This window comes from Pipistrellus kuhlii, unplaced genomic scaffold (genome assembly GCF_014108245.1).
Source record: "Pipistrellus kuhlii isolate mPipKuh1 unplaced genomic scaffold, mPipKuh1.p scaffold_m20_p_1, whole genome shotgun sequence".
NCBI classification, from domain to species: domain Eukaryota; kingdom Metazoa; phylum Chordata; class Mammalia; order Chiroptera; family Vespertilionidae; genus Pipistrellus; species Pipistrellus kuhlii.
In genome coordinates, this window is record NW_023425404.1 from 106,880,819 (window position 1) to 106,898,682 (window position 17,864).

Here is a 17,864-nt window from a genome sequence, read left to right on the forward strand (position 1 = left end):
TATTATCTTCTCATATAGATGATGGCACACTAGCTATTGTATATGAAAAATTATGTATAGAAATGAGATATAGGATGATATTTATCTCCCTTAAATGACTGGATGTCCAATGCTTAAATGCATTAGCAGTACAGGGTTCCCATCATTATTCTATGGCTTGGGATTTAGGGGGCTTCTTGGGTGACTTGAAGCAAAGAAGCAGCCTCAATGAAGGTTGTTTTACTCTCATTTTACCTAGGATTTAGGATGGTTTGCCAGGGCCTCCAAACTATTCAGGGTCTGAACTGGAGCTTTGCTCCTCTTTGTCCTGAGAGGCTCTCAGTAGTGTTGCTACCTCCTTCTGGAGCCACAAATGCCCTGTAGGCAAAAGCAGTCCCAGTACTAGGCTCTGATCTCTCTCTGACATGAACTCAGAAATTTCACACTACTTGGAAGGTCTTTGGTGCACTTAAGAAGATGTTTTTAACTATCATCCAAAATTTTTAAATTATTTTTTTCGGGAGAGTTGGTGTAAGTTACAATTACAGAAAGTGGATATTCTAACCTTAAGTTTGTATAATGCTTTGCTAATTTAGATTCTGAAAACTCATTTAGAAGGTTAATACATAATCAAAATAACATTTACAATTATACCATTAGACTGGACTACTTTGAAAAACGTAAGACAATTTTGATTTTTCTTAAGTTAAATTTGAAAGGTAGCCAGTTGGAGTTTGTATAAGAATCTTCTAAGAAACTAAATTAGGACTATTCATTAGTTAGGAGGATCTGGTTGGTATTTGAATAAAGTGTTACAAAGTACAAATAAGAGGTGGAAAACATTTTGTTAAAAATAATTAAATTAAAAGCCAAAAAGAAAATTTCAATCTTATTTACTCATACAGTGAGCATATAGCATTAGGTACAGTGTTAGCAGTAACAGAACTGTTCTGTCGTCTAAACAACTAACAGCCATATCCCTTCTCTCTAACCCCCTTCTCCCAATACATTATTTCCCATCAGCCAGAGTTGTTCTAATATCCTGATCTCAAGAAAAGTAGAACCCTGTGAGGACCCCCTAGAGCACATGTGTCAAACACAAGGCCCTCGGGCCAAATCCGTCCCACCAGGCCTTGCAATGTGGCCCGCACCGCGCTGTCATCACTGCACTCCACTGCGTTTCCATCACAATGACAGTTTATGACTGTTCAGTAAACCATTCGGCCCGCGATTTAGACTGGATTTTAGATTTTGGCCCCTTCTCTGATTGAGTTCGACACCCCTACCTACAGGCTTAAAAATAACTTTTAAAGTAGTTATGATAAATTCATCTTTCCATTCCACTATACTTTCCTAACCTTTATCGCAGCCAATTTTGGACAATGATATGTAAAAGGGCTTCCAGGAAAAATTTTCCTTTTTGATGAAAAACATACAAAATAGAAACAACTAACAATATTTCTTATCCCTTTTCTCAGATTTTAACTCATTAAAAAATGTTTGGAATTGCTGCAGTCATTTTTTAAAACTGTTTAAAGTAATACATGTCTCCTTTTTTCCAGATTAACACCCCTTGCCACTCCCATCCCTGAGGGCAAGCTCACACCGCCCCAGTGTCAGTGTCCTTTGGTCATGCTAATATGCATGCATACAAGTCCTTTGGTTGATCTCTAACCTCCCCCTCCCCTGGCTTCTCCCAAGGTTGGGCGGTCTGTTCCATGAGGTAACAAAACAAAAAGCCAACACACTAAGAATGGTAGAACAGAAATTGAAGTTCTAAACAACCATGAGATTATCTAACTCCTGATTTGAATGTAGGTAAAAAATAAATGTCTTCATATTTTAGGTTGCTAATTGGTAGATTTCTTATGATTTGATGTCAAAACACTCATAACTAATATATTCATAAAATATGCTCATATGACAATGTTTTAACCCAGGTTTGACTCTAGACAATGCTTGAAATTTGTGTCACTTACTATAATACAAGAGTCCTGAGGTTCAAGGTCAATGTCAGTGAAGTTCAAGAGTACACGGTGATTTCTTTCTGCTTGAATGACCCAGGAACAGTCAGTGTTACTTCTATAAGGACTGGGGTAATTTGGAGAATGAATCTCTCCACTTGGAGCCTGGAAAATCCCACCACAACCTGCAGGCAGAAAACTCAGTTAATTAATTACAAGAATCCCTGATACATAAACTTTACCCAACAACCTTATAGCTTAGAACAAGTTGATACTTTGACTACCACTTTTACGTAGTCTATGCTAAACATTTTGAAGACATGAATATTCACCATTAATGTATTCATTCAAACAAATCAAATAAGAACAACTAAGAAAATACTTCAAATATTTCAAATACTAATGCCAAAAGTTATTTTAAAAATACTGAAAGTTGCCTGGCCAGTGTGACTAAGTGGTGGAGCATCACCCAAGTACCAATAGGTCACCAGTTCCATTTCTGGTTAGGGCACATGCCCAAGTTGTGGCTTTATCCCCATGGGGCACCATGTAGGAGGCAGACAATCCAAGATATTTCTCTCTCATCAATATTCTATATTTCTACCCCTCTGCATTTGTCTTGCTCTAAAAAGCAATAAAAACATATATTTTTTTTTAAAATACTGAAAAGTACGTGCAAATGAAATCATATATATATATATATATATATATATATATATATATATATATATATATTGGGTCGGCAGCTAAGTAATTGCGGGTTTCACACATATATGGCTTCAGTTGAATTTCTAGGTTTGCAGACGTGGTACAAATGTAAAACACATTTTGTTATTTGATAGTTGGCTATTCAGCTGTTAATCAGTAAAAAAAGTTTTTTGATCTGTTTTGTAGTTTTCGTTTGGTGTTCGTTGAAAAATGGAAAATCAAAAGGAACATTTTCGTCATATTTTGCTTTTTTATTTCCGCAAAGGGAAAAACGCATCGCAAGCTCATAAAAAGTTATGTGCTGTTTATGGTGACGAAGCCTTAAAAGAACGGCAGTGTCAAAATTGGTTTGCCAAATTTCGTTCTGGTGATTTTTCACTCAAAGATGAAAAACGCTCTGGTCGTCCAGTTGAAGTTGATGACGCCCTAATCAAAGCAATAATCAATTCGGACTGTCACAGTACAACACGTGAGATTGCAGAGAAGCTTCATGTATCACATACATGCATTGAAAATCACTTAAAACAACTTGGCTATGTTCAAAAACTCGATACATGGGTTCCTCACGAACTGAAAGAATCACAGTTAACGCAACGCATTAGCAGCTGCGATTTGCTAAAGAAACGTAATGAAAATGATCCATTTTTAAAACGACTGATAACTGGCGATGAAAAATGGGTTGTTTACAACAATATCAAGCGGAAAAGATCGTGGAGCAGGCCAGGTGAACCAACTCAAACAACATCAAAAGCTGATATCCATCAAAAGAAGGTTTTGTTATCAGTTTGGTGGGATTACAAAAAAATTGTCTACTTTGAACTCTTACCACCCAACCGAACGATCAATTCTGATGTCTACATTGAACAACTAACGAAATTAAACAATGCAGTTGAAGAAAAGCGGCCTGAATTGACAAATCGAAAAGGTGTTGTATTCCATCATGACAATGCAAGGCCACACACATCTTTGGTCACTCGGCAAAAATTAATGGAGCTTGGTTGGGATGTTTTGCCACATCCACCATATAGTCCTGACCTTGCACCATCTGATTACTTTTTGTTTCGATCTTTACAAAACTCCTTGAATGGTAAAAATTTCAATAATGATGATGATGTCAAATCGTACCTGATTCAGTTTTTTGCTAATAAAAACCAGAAGTTTTTTGAACGTGGGATTATGATGCTGCCTGAAAGATGGCAAAAGGTCATTGATCAAAATGGGCAATACATTACAGAATAAAGTTATTTAGTTCCATGAAAAAATTGTCTTTGATTTTCTTTAAAAAATCCGCAATTACTTAGCTGCCAACCCAATATATGTCAAGCGACTGGAACGACAGAACGACCAGAATAACCAGAACAACCAGAATGATAGGCATGACTGACCATTATGACTCACAGTTGGCTAGCCAGCCCTGATCAGGGATGGGGCCAGCCAGCCAACTGCCTGAAGCCCCTCCTTGCTGCTATTCTGGTCCAATGGGCCCCCATCAGGGCAGGACAGTTGGGCCCCACCTATGCACGAATTCATGCACCAGGCCTCTAGTCCTACCTAATAAAAGAGTAATATGCAAATTGACCATCATTCCAATACACAAGATGGCCACCCCATGTGGTCAAAGATGGCTGCCTCTATGTGGTCAAAGATGGCTAACCCCAGGTGGACACAAGATGGCCACCACAGATGGCTGGCAGGGGAGGGCAGTTGTGGGTTATCAAGCCAGAAGGGGAGAGCAGATAGGGGTGACCAGGCCTGAAAGGGAGGGCAGTTGGGGAAGACCAGGCCTGCAGGGAGGGCAGTTAGGGGTAATTGAGCTGTCAGGGGAGCAATTAGGTGTTAATCAGGCTGTCTGGGGAGTGGTTAGGGGGTGATCAGGCTGGCAGGAAGAAGTGGTTAGGGGCAATCAGGCACACAGGCAGGCGAGTGGTTAGGAGCCAGTAGTCCTGAATTGTGAGAGGGATGTCCAACTGCCCAGTGGGATCTGGCCTAAACAGGCAGTTAAACATCACACGAGTGGTCCCAGATTGGAGAGGGTGCAGACTGGCCTGAGGGACACAAACCCTCTCTTCCCCCCATGCATAAATTTCATGCACCAGGCCTCTAGTGTTTTCATAAAGCTATAAAATACCTTGTCATGTTTCTCTAAAAATATAACAAACTGTAAGACTAACACATCTCCTTCCAAGAATTTTTATTACTTCAGCAATGTATGCTTTTATAAATAACTTAATATCTGCCTTTTAAATTACATATGCATAGCTCATAAACACAGAAAACACCTTTCATGTGTGGTGAAAGCCAGGGGAGAGGTGGGCAAAAAGGAGCTGAAAACGGGGAACATCTGTAATAGTGTTAACAATAAACAAAATTAGTATTCTGGACCTGGTACATTTATTCAGTTTTTTTATTCTTATGTTATCAAATACCCATTAATGTTCATCTCTGTGGTCCATTATTTCTTGGATTAATAATGATACAAACCAATAATGGAAAATTCAGTATTATCTATATATATATAAAAGCCTAAGCAACCATCTGACTATCCAACTGGTAGCTATAACATGCAATGACCACCAGGGGGCAGATGCTCAATGCAAGAGCTGCTGAGCTGTGGTGATTTGGCAGATGTGGTTCTCAGGTGACTCACCCAGAACCAGAGAGGAGGGAGCTTGTTTCTGGGATGCACCACCAGAGAACCACCCTCTTGCAATCTGGGACCCCTTGGGGATGTCAGAGAGCTGGTTTTGCCCCAATCCCTGCAGGCCAGGCCGAGGGACCCCACCTGTGCACAAATGCATGCACTGGGCCTCTAGTTTTCTAATAACTGCAAATCATTTTGAGGTAATCTAAATAATATATAATTATAATTAAATTCATACATTATTGACTTTAGGAAACATGAGATATACTTGTTATCTTACCTTAAGAGTTACAAAAGTGGGGCCATAAGGTTGCTTGAGGTTACATTTTGCTTTGGCACTTTCTAGAAGTCACTAACTTCTCTAAACTTTGATTTCCCCTTCACTATGATGTGTATAAGAAATAAACTACCCTCCCAGGGTAGAAATGAGATGAGTCATATAAAATAGTAAAGTTCCTGGCACATAGTACGCATTCAATAAATCCAGATAACTTGAATAGTTGTACAGGTTAACTAACATCTGCTAAACTATTTTGTGCATTAATTTTTTTTAGTTAAACAATCTGCAACAGGTAATTTATTCAGACTGCCTAAGTTCTGGGCAGAATGTCACTATCTAACCCCTGGTAATTTTTTGGAATTCACAAACTTAACATTTACAGCTTTGACATTTGCCAAGAATGCAAAGGTCCAAGCTGTGGCAGGAAGAAATTTACCACTTTGCTGATGCCATGGTGAAAAGGCACAAGTCCTTAGAGAGGAAGTCAATCTAACCAGTCCCCCTCTCCTGCTCTCACCATTGATTCACATATGTTCCATGTTTTCACACGCACCGTGACTCTTCGGAAGTTAAACTCTATCCCATGTTTTAGGGAAGAGTATATGCCAAAGCAGTATTCACCACTTGGGAAGTCACAGAGTTGTCAGGATGGAGCCTTCATACCCCTCTCCAATCACTTCATCGAAGTTCATAAGGGCGAAGCGTTAGTCCGTTGAGATTTCTCTTTGGTTTACTTACCTCCAGGGATGGCTTGCCATGAGACATTGAAGCCTCTCCCACCGATGAAGCTGTCCGTCTTAAATCTGATGGCCAGCTCATGTCCTGTGCTGGAGACCTGCATGGGATTCTCAGGTGACCTCCGGGTACACAGCTGGGCTATTCTGGGAGAGTGAAAATCAGGGCCTCCATAGATCTAGGATAGGATGCAGGAAAAAAAAAAAAAAGGACTTAAATTAGAAGAGATATTTGAGCAAATATAGCCCTCCACGACTCATTTTGCCACCAGCTCTTGGACTTTATTATCACTAGAAATTGCAATTTTAGTCTCCCTGGGTGGGGATGACCTGTAAACTTGAGGTGGATTTTCAAAGGCACTCCCTCTGCCCTGGGAACTCACAAGTTCACCACCCACAAAATGCTTGCTTATTTTATCAGCCAGAATTGCATAGTTGAACTGCATAGATGATTCCAGGGTGTCCCCTACCTCCCTTCTTCCTCTTTTTCAAGTCTTCAAAGGATTTCCTGCTTTCTTTGGCAGAAGCATTGCCAATAAAGCAGAATCAAGTCTGATTTTCTAACTCTTCTAGGTGCTTTAAAGCCATTTGTTGGTGAAAATCAAGTTCATTGAAGGCTATTGATCTCCCAGCTATATTTTTAGGATTTTCCATTCTGTAATCTGAATATTTTATAAGATTAGGTATTTAGTTAATATTTCTGCTTCTTCAGAAGGTGTGAGTCTGTGGCCATACCACCCTGACCATGCCTATCTCATAAGAAGGAGTGGAAACATAACCTGCATAGTGTGTTCTATAGTAGCCCCAGGAAAGGAATCCTTCTCCTTTTCTGCATTTCCACTCTCAGGAATATGACCAAGAGCAGCCAGCTTTGCTCAGGAGTTGCCCTGTACACTGAGCCTCAGTCCCTGGCTGGTTTCCCCTGGATTTATCTCAGTTGTCCTCACACCTAGGCTCCTCCAATTTGCAACTGTCTATTTGACTGGGATCTAACATCCCAGTGATGCATTCCTCCCAGCAAGTAACCCTCTGGTCTCACATCCAGCGTTTTGCAAGCAAGTCTAATCCAGGCGGGGCCTCCAGGACACCTCACGTACTAGTGAATCCTGCTTATCCAGTGTATGTGTTGCATGGAGGACGGGAATGACAATCAGAGAAGATATTAAAAAATAAAATTAAGGCCCTAGTCAGATGGCTCAGTCAGTTGGAGCATCGTCCTGTACTCCAAAATGTTGCAGGTTTGATTTTTGGTCAGGGCACATACTTAGGTTGCAGTTCCATATCCAATCTAGGCACATACTGGAGGTAACCAATCAATGTTTCTCTCATATTGATATCTCTCTCTCTCCACCCCTTCTTCCTCTCTCTCTCCCTCAATCTCTCCTTTTCTCCCTTTCTCTCTCCCTCCTTCTCTCTCTCTCTCTCTCTCTCTCTCTCTCTCTCTCTCTCTCTCTCTCTCTCTCTCTCTCTCTCTCTCTCTCTCTCTCTCTCTCTCTCTCCTTCCTCTCTCTAAAATCAATAATATATCTTTCGGTGAGGATTTAAAAAATATTTTTAAGTAAAATAAAATTAGGCTTCTAGTCAAGATGGTGGCATAGATAAATGCAGTACTCATATTCTTTCATAACCACTTTAACATTACAACTAACTACAGAACGACCATCTATCAGAATCATCTGAAATCTAACTGAACAGAATCCTGCAACTAAGCATATAAAGAAGAGGTGACATCAAGACTGGTAGGAGGGGTGGAGATGTGGAACAAACTGTTCCCACACCGACATGTGTCAGATAAAAAAGGGAGAGCAAGCCTGGCCAATGTGGCTCAATGGATTGAGCATCAACCCATGCACCAAGAGGTCACCAGTTCAGTTCCAAGTCATGGCTCATGCCTGGGTTGGGGGATTTATCCCCAGTAGGGGCATGCAGGAGGCAGCTGATGGATGTTCCTCTCACATCAGTGTTTCTCTCTCTCTCCCTCTCCATTCCTATCTCTAAAAAATCAATTTTAAAAACCTTTTAAAAATAGGGAGGGATATCTCAGCTACTAAGGAGCAAGGGGTTCCAGGCCCACACCAGGCCTCCAGCCCAAGATTCTAGTGCCAGGAAGAGAAGACCATAATCTCTGGCTGTAGAAACCAACAGGGATTGGGCTGTGTGAGATGGAGGGCTTCTAGAGTCCCAAGTGTTCCTATTAAAGGGTTTACACTTGGATTCATTTGCTCTGAGCTCCAGCACTGGGGCAGCAGCTCAAAAGGCACCAGGGACATATGAGGAGGAACTGAATTGTCTGGCATCACAGTGAGAACTGGAGGGGCAGCTTCCTCCCAGCAGAGGTGCTGGCAAAGGCCATTGTTCCTTTCATTAACCTTCCCCGGACAGAACTGGTCAATGCTCAATCCACTGAGCCACACCAGCCAGGATCTCTCCCTATTTTTATCTGACACACATGGGTGTGGGACCAGTTTGTTCTGCATCTGAGACTCCATTAACCTGCCATGCTGTTAGCTCCACCCTGGTAATTCCCTGGAACCCCAGCCCACCGACTTTCAGGCCTCCCCAAGCTGTTTTCACAGGCTTTTCCATACAAATGGCCTGTCGTGGCTCATGCTTCACACTTTCCTAAAATCCCTCAGACAAGCAGTATCTGTCTTCCGAGTGCCCCTTAACACTTGCTAAGTAGCCCCAGGCCCAGCATTAGCAGCAGCTGGCCTTGGTTTGTAGCTTGGCCTATCCTGGGCACCTGTAAGTCCAACACAATAGCAGTCATCTGCGGGTCACTTTGTAGCTCACACCAGGACGCCCCGGGCAGGACACAGGTGATGGCTGATCTTGGCCTGCACCTCCCAGGAGCCCAAGAGCCAGTGCACCTGGTAGACAGCTTCAGACCACATTAAAGCAACACGCAACCACCTCCACTAGTGACACACTCAAGGGGCAGGCTCTGTGGGCACTGCAGCTTTGCTGAAGTAAGTTCTGCTCTGTGCAGGGCTGGGAGGCCTGTACAGCTGACCCTTAACAGTGGGCCCCAGCCAGTCCTTGCAACCACTTGATCTGAGAATAAATCCCTCCCATTTAGCTGCCAATAGCAACCAAGTTTCAACTACAACCACACAATCCATGGGGGGGAGGGGGGGAAGAGGGACAGGGGAGGAGGGACATGCACCTGGAGTGCCCAACTCAGTTGAATGAAAGGCTGTGCCATTGAACCCTATCGGACGCCTACTACATTAGGCTCTGCCAAGCTTGAGAGATGTAGTAGCTCTACCACATACATAGAAATAAACACAGGGAAGCAACCCAAATGAGGAGACAGATAAATAGCTTCCAAGTGAAAGAATAAGATAAAGAGATAAATGAAATGGAGATAAGCAAACTAATTGATACAGAGTTCAGAACAATGGCTATAAAGATGCTGAAGGACTTAGTGAGAGCAACACTTTAAAAAAAGGACATGAGAACCATAAAAAATAATCAGACATGAAGAATACACTAACCTGAAAGGAAGAAAATTTACAGGTAATCAGCAATAGAGAAGTAAAGCTGAGAATCAAATCAGAAATTGGAATATAAGGAAGCAAAAAATACCCACTCTGAATAGAAAAAAATAAAATGAGGATAGTGTGAGGAGCTTCTGGGATAACTTCAAGCATACCCACATTAACATCATGGGGGTGCCAATTGAAGAAGTGAAAGAGCAAGAAATTGAAAAACTATTTGAAAATATAATGATAGAAAACTTCCCTAACTTGGAGAAGGAAATAGATGTACAAGTCTGGGAAGTGCAGAAACTCTCAAAACCATGTGAACCCAAAGAGGCCCGCACCAAGACACATCATAATTAAAATGCAAAAGGTTAAATGCAGAGAATCTTAAAAGCAGCAAGTGAAAAGGAGTTAGTTGCCTTTGCAGTATTACTCATAAGACTGTCAGCGGAAACATTACAGCCAGAGGGAGTGGTAAGAAATATTCAAAGTGATAAAAAGCAAGGTCCTACACCCAGGATTACTCTACCCTGCAGAGCTATCTTTAGAAGAACATATAAAGAACTTCTCAGATAAGAAAAAGCTAAAGGAGTTCATTACCACCAAGACAATGTTACATGACATATTAAAGGGTCTTTAAGAAGAAGGGAGTGAGAGGATGTCAAAAATATGAATAATAAAATGGCAATAAATACATATCTATAAAAAAGAAAATGATTGCAGAAAATAAAATATTGAAAATTTATGAAACTGGGTAAAACATCACTGAATAGGATGCTCTAGATGTTGAGTAACAAAAAAAGCAAATAAGGCAGTTTCCCTTCATTTCAGAGAGATAGATAAGATGACATCTTATAAGAAAACTGACAGAATTTAGAATCAGAGGCTGTTTCTGAGTTTATCATATGATTTTCCTTTTTATATTTACCATATTTGTGCATTGATATATTGGGCTAAAGGAATAAGTGCTAGCATTTTTAGCTTAATATATATATATATATATATATATATATATATATATATATATATATATATAGTTTATTTATTTATTTATCTATTTATTTATTTTTAAAGAAGAAGATACTAAGCCCTTACTGTCAGGTCTTGAGAAACTTAAGTTTGTGGAAGAAAGACAATTTTGGACAACAGTTTTCAAGCATAGTATTTGGGTCCTTCCCTCTGCCCCATGTGTATGCTCATAATTCTATGCTCAGGATGGGAACCAGGAAAGCAGTGCTCAGTAAGATTTGTGCTGTTCCCTCCCACCTCTGTGATCAGTGCTGCTTTCCACCTCCAGTTACTCTCCCCCCAACTCCGGGGCCCCCTGCCCTTGCCCACCCTCAAGGAAGCAGTTGACTGATAGGGAAAACTCTTCAAGTGTTCTCTGGGGAGAGAAAGTTAAGAACAACAAGCCTACTTTGGGGGAGTATGTGATTTGAATCTATAATGATTTCTTTGTCCAATTAATTCCCCCAGTCATGCGGGAAAGGCCAAAATGAATGAAACTGCTGTTGCACAGAGGCCTGAGCGCAAGGACTGTAATCGCAAAGGAATGAAGCACTGACGGCTTCCTGCTTACTTTCATTAGGAGAGCTGGGTTTGTGTGGCCAGCTCAGTCCCATCCAAAGCAGGACTCAGGAAGAGCCCTGGGTGGCCCTTTCCACGTACACATATGCAAATGTGAGAAGCAAGACTGCTTCTTGTTTAGAGTATCCTTTCCCATTCTGAAGCTTTCCCCGCCCCCTCGCCCTGGGCGCAGTTCTCAGAGCACGAAGCTGGCAGCATGTGCTCCTAATCATCCCAGCCCAATAGGCAGCACGTATTTGGAGAGAACATCGGGTACCAGGGTTTAGTTCTAACAAAGAAAACTTGCACATTGGCAAAATATTCTTTGTTTTCCCTGCTCATGGGTCCCCTTGAGAGTACAAACATATCGGATGTGAGTTGGCTAGGCCTGGAAGCCTTCATAAGAATAAACACTACCACTTTTCCTTCCCTTCTTACTGGGCTGGGCTCACAAAAGACCATCACAGAGACCAGAGGGAGCTAACTGCCCACATCACGCAATTGTCTAGGTTTATTGCACCAAGGAGCGGATTTCCTTTTCTGCTTTATGCCGGTCCGGGCTCCTTTCTCAGGGGCTAAAGAAAAAGCAGCCAGTGTTTCCACGACCCAAACAACAGAAAGGCACTTTTGGCTTCCACAAATAACACCAACGGTAACATATGACTCTTCAAAAGAGGGAAAGTTGGAAAGAATTTGAGGGTGTGGTTCATTCGATTACAGCATATGACTAAACTTTAGGGGAGAGAGAACTGGTCTGGTGATCAGAGATTTAAAAATGTGCTTTTAGCAAATTCTTGGGATATGGAACACTTCAAAGCCTTTGGTTTTAATCTGTTTTGAACATTTCTTTCTGCTCTGTTAGCTCCATTTATTGTGATAATCAAGTCAGCATTCCAGGGCTATGAGTAACCAAATGGCTTTTGGTTAATGCAATTGGCCACTATCTGGACACGGATTTTTGAGGGAGAAAAGCATTGACTCCTGCTTAAATTTGGTGAAAACCAAGTAAGTCCAATACAGCGAGGTCCCAGCGAGGTCGGCTCTCTCAGCAAGACAGGAGAGGAAAATGTGGAAGGTGAGAAAAGATGGGTTAACACAGTCAGCAGTGCTTCTAGGCCAGACACCTACCGAGGCTAACAAATTTGGAAACCACATGCTAACATGTTATCAGTATCTGTGGTCTGAGGGATGGAAAAAATCATTTCATCATGTAGGCAAAAAAGGGGCCACATACTAAATCTGACAAGCTCCGGTGAGGCCAGCATGGAAGGCCATAAAACTCAGATACCAAAACTAACCAAATAGGATGGTTTTTACATAAAACTTCCTAACTAAAAAGCGGGACATGACTGGTAGTCACATCCAAGGCCTGTAGCTTCTTTGACAAAGGTCAGTTTTTACCTTAACTGAGCCTGTCTATTGTCATTTTGCACCTAAGATAACAAACCTTGATAATGTCAGAATAATCTCCTTTTACAGACCCCTCAGAGCAAGAGACCACAGAACTTGTTCCCCTAAAACCATTTCTATGGTGCTCTAAGTGTTAATTATTGACTATCCTGAACCCACCAAAGTAAAAGAAGTATGCATCTCTCTTGTTTTACTCTTTATCCAATCCTAGAGATTTCCCTGTTTTGCTTTCTCCCACCTCCCTAATCTACCACCAATGGATTTCTTGTTACCCTACTTATGCCCCCTCCTTTGATTCTCATGTATAAAATAAGCTGAAAAACTGCCATTCTCCAGAGTATTTGTTGAGATTTTTGCTTCTTAGCAATTGTCAGTTTGGCTAAAATAAACACATAAAAATTCTCTACAGGTTTGGATGTTTCTTATATCAACAAGTAGAGGCCTGATGCTCAAAATTCGTGCAGTTGGGGGAGCCCTCAGCATAGCCTGCGCCCTCTTGCAATGTCCGACTGATGGCTTAGGCCTGCTCTCCACAGGAAGCAGGCCTAAGCTGGCAGTTGGACAACCTTAGTGCTGCCACGGAGTCCGGAGAGGCTCTCACCACCACTGCTGAGCTCGCCAGCTGTGAGCTCGGCTTCTGGCTAAGTGGCATTCCTCCCCTCCTCCCCATTCCCCCATTCCCCCATTCCCCCACCCGCTGTGGGAGCAACCAGTCATTCTACGTTCGGTTGATTTGCATATTAGCCTTTTATTATATAGGATCATTATTAGTGCAATTTATTATAACATTTTCCACCTGACTTGAATATTTTAAGAGAGGTCAAATAAGATTTTTTTTTTTTAGTAAAAAATAAGGAAGAGCCCTAGCTAGTTTGGCTCAGTAAATAGAGCATCAGCCTGCTTACTAAAGGGTCCCAGGTTCAGTTTCAGTCAAGGGCACATGCCCAGGTTGTGGGCTCCATCCCCTGTTAGGAGTGTGCAGGAGGCAGCCAATCAATGATTCTCTCTCATCATTGATGTTCTATCTCTCTCTCCCTCTCCCTTCCTCTCTGAAATTAATTAATTATATATATATATATAATTTTTTCCATATATATATATATATATATATATATATATATATGGGAAAATATTATATATATTTTTTTTTTTCTCCTTAAGTAAAGAAGATACTTATTTTAGCTTTAAGAAAAAACTCACAAAATATTTTAAAACCCTCCAAACCCTGATTTTGATGGAACATTAGGACACTACCTTGCCTTAAAAACATAAGCCCTAAGCAGACTGCAGTCACTTCTCACAGCTCTTCCTGTTCAGGCACAGTAAGTGCCCGGCTTGAGTGCTTTGTCCTTCTGTCCCCAGCAGCTTGCAGGGAGCAGCCCCAGTTTTTGCTTTCTCACGTAATGGGTGTGACAAAGCCCAAAGCACAATGAACCTATTTACATTTGCCAACTTCGCTGTGGAGTATGAACATGAAGGTTTTGGAACATTTCACATTGTGGAAAAGTCTGCTGCCAGCCCTTTGTAAGTGTCAAAGGTTTTATACAACTGAGAAATACCCTTGTTAGCAAGAGGGGCTATCTGAAGATTCCACATTTGAATGTCAGTCAAACTGCATACTGTGAGTGTGACTTTCAGTTGCCACCTTGTTCTCTTCCCCTAAAAAACAGTTCTTCCAAGATGGAGTCATAACTTGGCAACAGAACTTACATGATGATGAGGGGATGAGTTTGCCTAAGGACTTACCAGCTCTGTCTCTGATTTCACTCCCTGCAGCATATCCTCCTTTTGAGATACTTGAGCTGTTAAATGCAGTTCCTAGAGACTGCAACCACTCAGTGAGGGCATGACTTGAAAACCCCATTGTTTTTCAAGGAAAGAAACTGTTTTGTAATTAAAGTTTTTAAGTGTTAAAGAGTCCATAAAATATCAGCCACTCATTTCAATATCTTGCATACTGTCCACCTCTATCTTTTTACTGGCTTACATGAAGTGGTGAGTGGTGGATGCATTCAGTTCATAGTAATAACTGCTATAATAGCATGGTTATTGATTAATAACAGGAAAGGACTAAAGGGAAGGCCAGATAATAGAGGCGTGACATTAGGAAAGCTGTGCAAGGAAGCTGCAGTTTAACATTCTCCAGGTCTGTTTCTTGCATATTGCTGGGGAAAGAGACTGGACAATAGACGCAGTAGGGTCTGGGTGATGTGGGAAGGTGCTTTCCTGTCACTCATACCCAGAATAGGCATGTAGGCATGGTCACTGCAAGCACAGGAAGATTTGGCATTTAAACTCCTGAACAAAGGATGTACTCCTTCTTGGTGTTCTTAGTTCTCTTGAGCTCCTGGCTCTCCTGTTGCATGGGGTACACTCCCCTGAATTTGCCCACATGGCTCAGGGCCGTGTGGACCCACACAATGGAGTGATGGACTGGGACTAGCCTGATGCTGCACCAGACTGAATTCCACCATGAAACAGAAATTCTGGACACTGACTCTGCTTCTGGCTCTGCTGAAGCCCTGGCTACACATTTTCCAGGAATGATTTAAGGGATATGAGACTTTGCTACCCAAAAGATATAATTTCACAGGAATAAACCACTCTACCCCATCTCATTCTCGTGTGGGAGTCTTAGAAAATTCTTTTTCTTAAATACCGAAAGAAGCAGACCCCAAGCTCCCCGTGGGGAAAGGGATAGCCCATTCTCAGTAGCAACAGAGGAATTTGACCTGTGCAATCCTCCAATAACAATAGCTTTTCCACTCACCATCCTAGTAGTCGTGGGAAAACCCATCAACTTTTTTGAGCGTCTGTTTGACAATGGTAAAATGGGGACAAAATTTCCCCCTTACCTCACAGGATTATTAAATATTTAAATGGTGGAAATGGATATCAAAATCCCTTTGTAAACCACCAAAAATATGTGCTATTATGGTGTGTCAATCATAGACACATTTGTGTTTTCATTCATTAAATACATATAGAGTGTTTACATTTGCCAAGTACTCTGTGGCCCTAGGGAAATAACAGTAAAACAACAAAAGCAAACCCAATACCCAACCCTCATGAAGTTTGAGTTCCACCAGATATATAGAGAGAAACACTTGTGACTCTCACGTGAGATACCATTTCTTTTCCTATGGTGACAGTTTTGTGCATACTTAAAAGCCTTAAATTTTGCAGGTAGGTCAAAGTTCATGATGTCTACTATATATATTCCCCTAATGACTAGATTCCTGCATTAAAAACCTGATTGTGTCCAAACTGATTTGGCTCAGTGGATAAAGTGTCAGCCTGCGAACTGAATGGTCCCAGGTTTGATTCCGGTAAAGGGCATGTACCTTGGTTTCGGGCATATCCCTAGTACGGGGTATACAGGAGGCAGCTGATTGTTGTTTCTAACTCTCTATCCCTCTCACCACTTCTCTGTAAAAAAAAAAAAAATAAATCAATAAAATATATATATTTTTAAAAAGCTGATTGTAATAGATTCTCAAAGGCCAATGTAATAATCTGAGATAAACCCTTTGCAGTAATGTTGGAAAATGCCTCAAACTGCCTAAGTGACCATTCTGTTAAAAGCCTCTGCAGCAGATGTGTTGGGCACCTGGCCCCACATGAACCCCTCAGGTTGCAGCTGTAGATACTGTGGACAACTCTGCTTACTGCCCTGCCTACCCCAGTGCCCGCAGCCCAAGCCTTCCCTGCACTCTGCCTCCCCAGTGCCTTTCCCAGTGCCTTTCCGGTGCCTTTCCCAGTCTGGAAGTGTGGGGCACTGACAATGCCGAGTACTTCCTCCATCATTGGGGGAGGGAGTGCAGGGACCAGCGCTTCAGCCTGGGGTCCTGAGAGGGACGACTCTGCAGAGTAGTCCTCTCTGGAGCTCAGAGGGTCCCAGCAGGGTGAAGCCCAGGTCGCTCACAGAGCCGCCCTTCACTGGCTCATTGTCCTGCACCCTCCCTCACGTGCTCCCTTCACGCTGCTTCCTGGCATCACCTCCTGGACGCTGCCGGCCACCTCGTCCTTCAGGCGCTACTTTTAGAGAAACCCAAACTGAGATGTTAATCCCATGTGTCTGCAAATGTCATCACAATTTCTAATAGAACACTGATATGAAAACTGGAAAGAATGTAGGGATTTTTGCAGTGATTTCCAATTCTACTACTCCAGATTTTGGAATGTGCTGAAAACAATGTAAATTCCTACCTCCAAGACGTCAAACCTGCAATTTTCATGATATTCCACATCAAAGTCGTGGATGGTGAGCTGAATGCTACTCCCAGGAGCAGTGTGAATATACCATATACACTCCTTGCTGGCGGGGTACGTGTTCGGGTATCCGGGACTGCTGAAGGAGCCCACAGCCCCAGACAGCTCTGCACCACAACCTGTTAAAACAACAAGGCTCAGTCAGTTCCAAGCAAGATCTGGATATTGGGAAGTATTTAACAATCCAACTATCAAAAGGTAATTGAAAATGCCTATTTGTGACTATTTTAAGAGAAAAACCATAAAGTTACAATAAAGCTATAATTAAGCAGCTATAAAACAATGAGAGAAAAAAACATGGCTACAGGTTATTACATTTATTATTTTTAAAAATCATGATTATATTATTTGTGCAATAATTTTCAGTTCTTCTCACCACATTAAAACCTTTGGTAATATTTTCAAATTGTCATTCTAATTTTTAGATTTTTTTTTTTTATTATATGTAGGTAGGAATTTCATAGTAGGGAGTATAATAGAAACAAAAGAAACCATCAACAAAACAAGAAAGACCACTGCATTGGAGAACATTTTTGCCAGAGTTATATCCAATAAGGGCCTACTCTTCAAAATTTATAGGGAACTCATATATCTTAACAAAAGGAAGATAAACAATCCAATCAAAAAATGGGCAAAGGACCTAAATAGACACTTTTCGAAAGTGGACACACAGAAGGCCAAGAGACATAAAAACATACTCAAAGTCACTAATCATCTGAGAGATGCAAATCAAAACAACAATGAGGTATCATCTCATACCTGTCAGAATGACTATCATCAACAAATCAACAAATGACCAGTGCTAGTGAAGATGCAGAGAAAAAG

At 41.5% G+C, this 17,864-nt stretch overlaps 1 protein-coding gene across 1 annotated transcript in view; it reads right to left on the reverse strand.

Moving 5' to 3' along the window:
- The window catches only part of CUBN (cubilin), a 291,544-nt gene that overhangs the window by 147,664 nt on the left and 126,016 nt on the right, over positions 1-17,864 (reverse strand). Inside the window, exons 29-31 of the mRNA XM_036459129.2 lie at positions 16,977-17,158; positions 6,311-6,485; positions 1,959-2,128 (exon numbers count right to left, since the gene is read on the reverse strand). Of these exons, the coding sequence (XP_036315022.1) occupies positions 1,959-2,128; positions 6,311-6,485; positions 16,977-17,158 (527 nt within the window). The remainder of the gene's footprint in view (positions 1-1,958; positions 2,129-6,310; positions 6,486-16,976; positions 17,159-17,864) is intronic.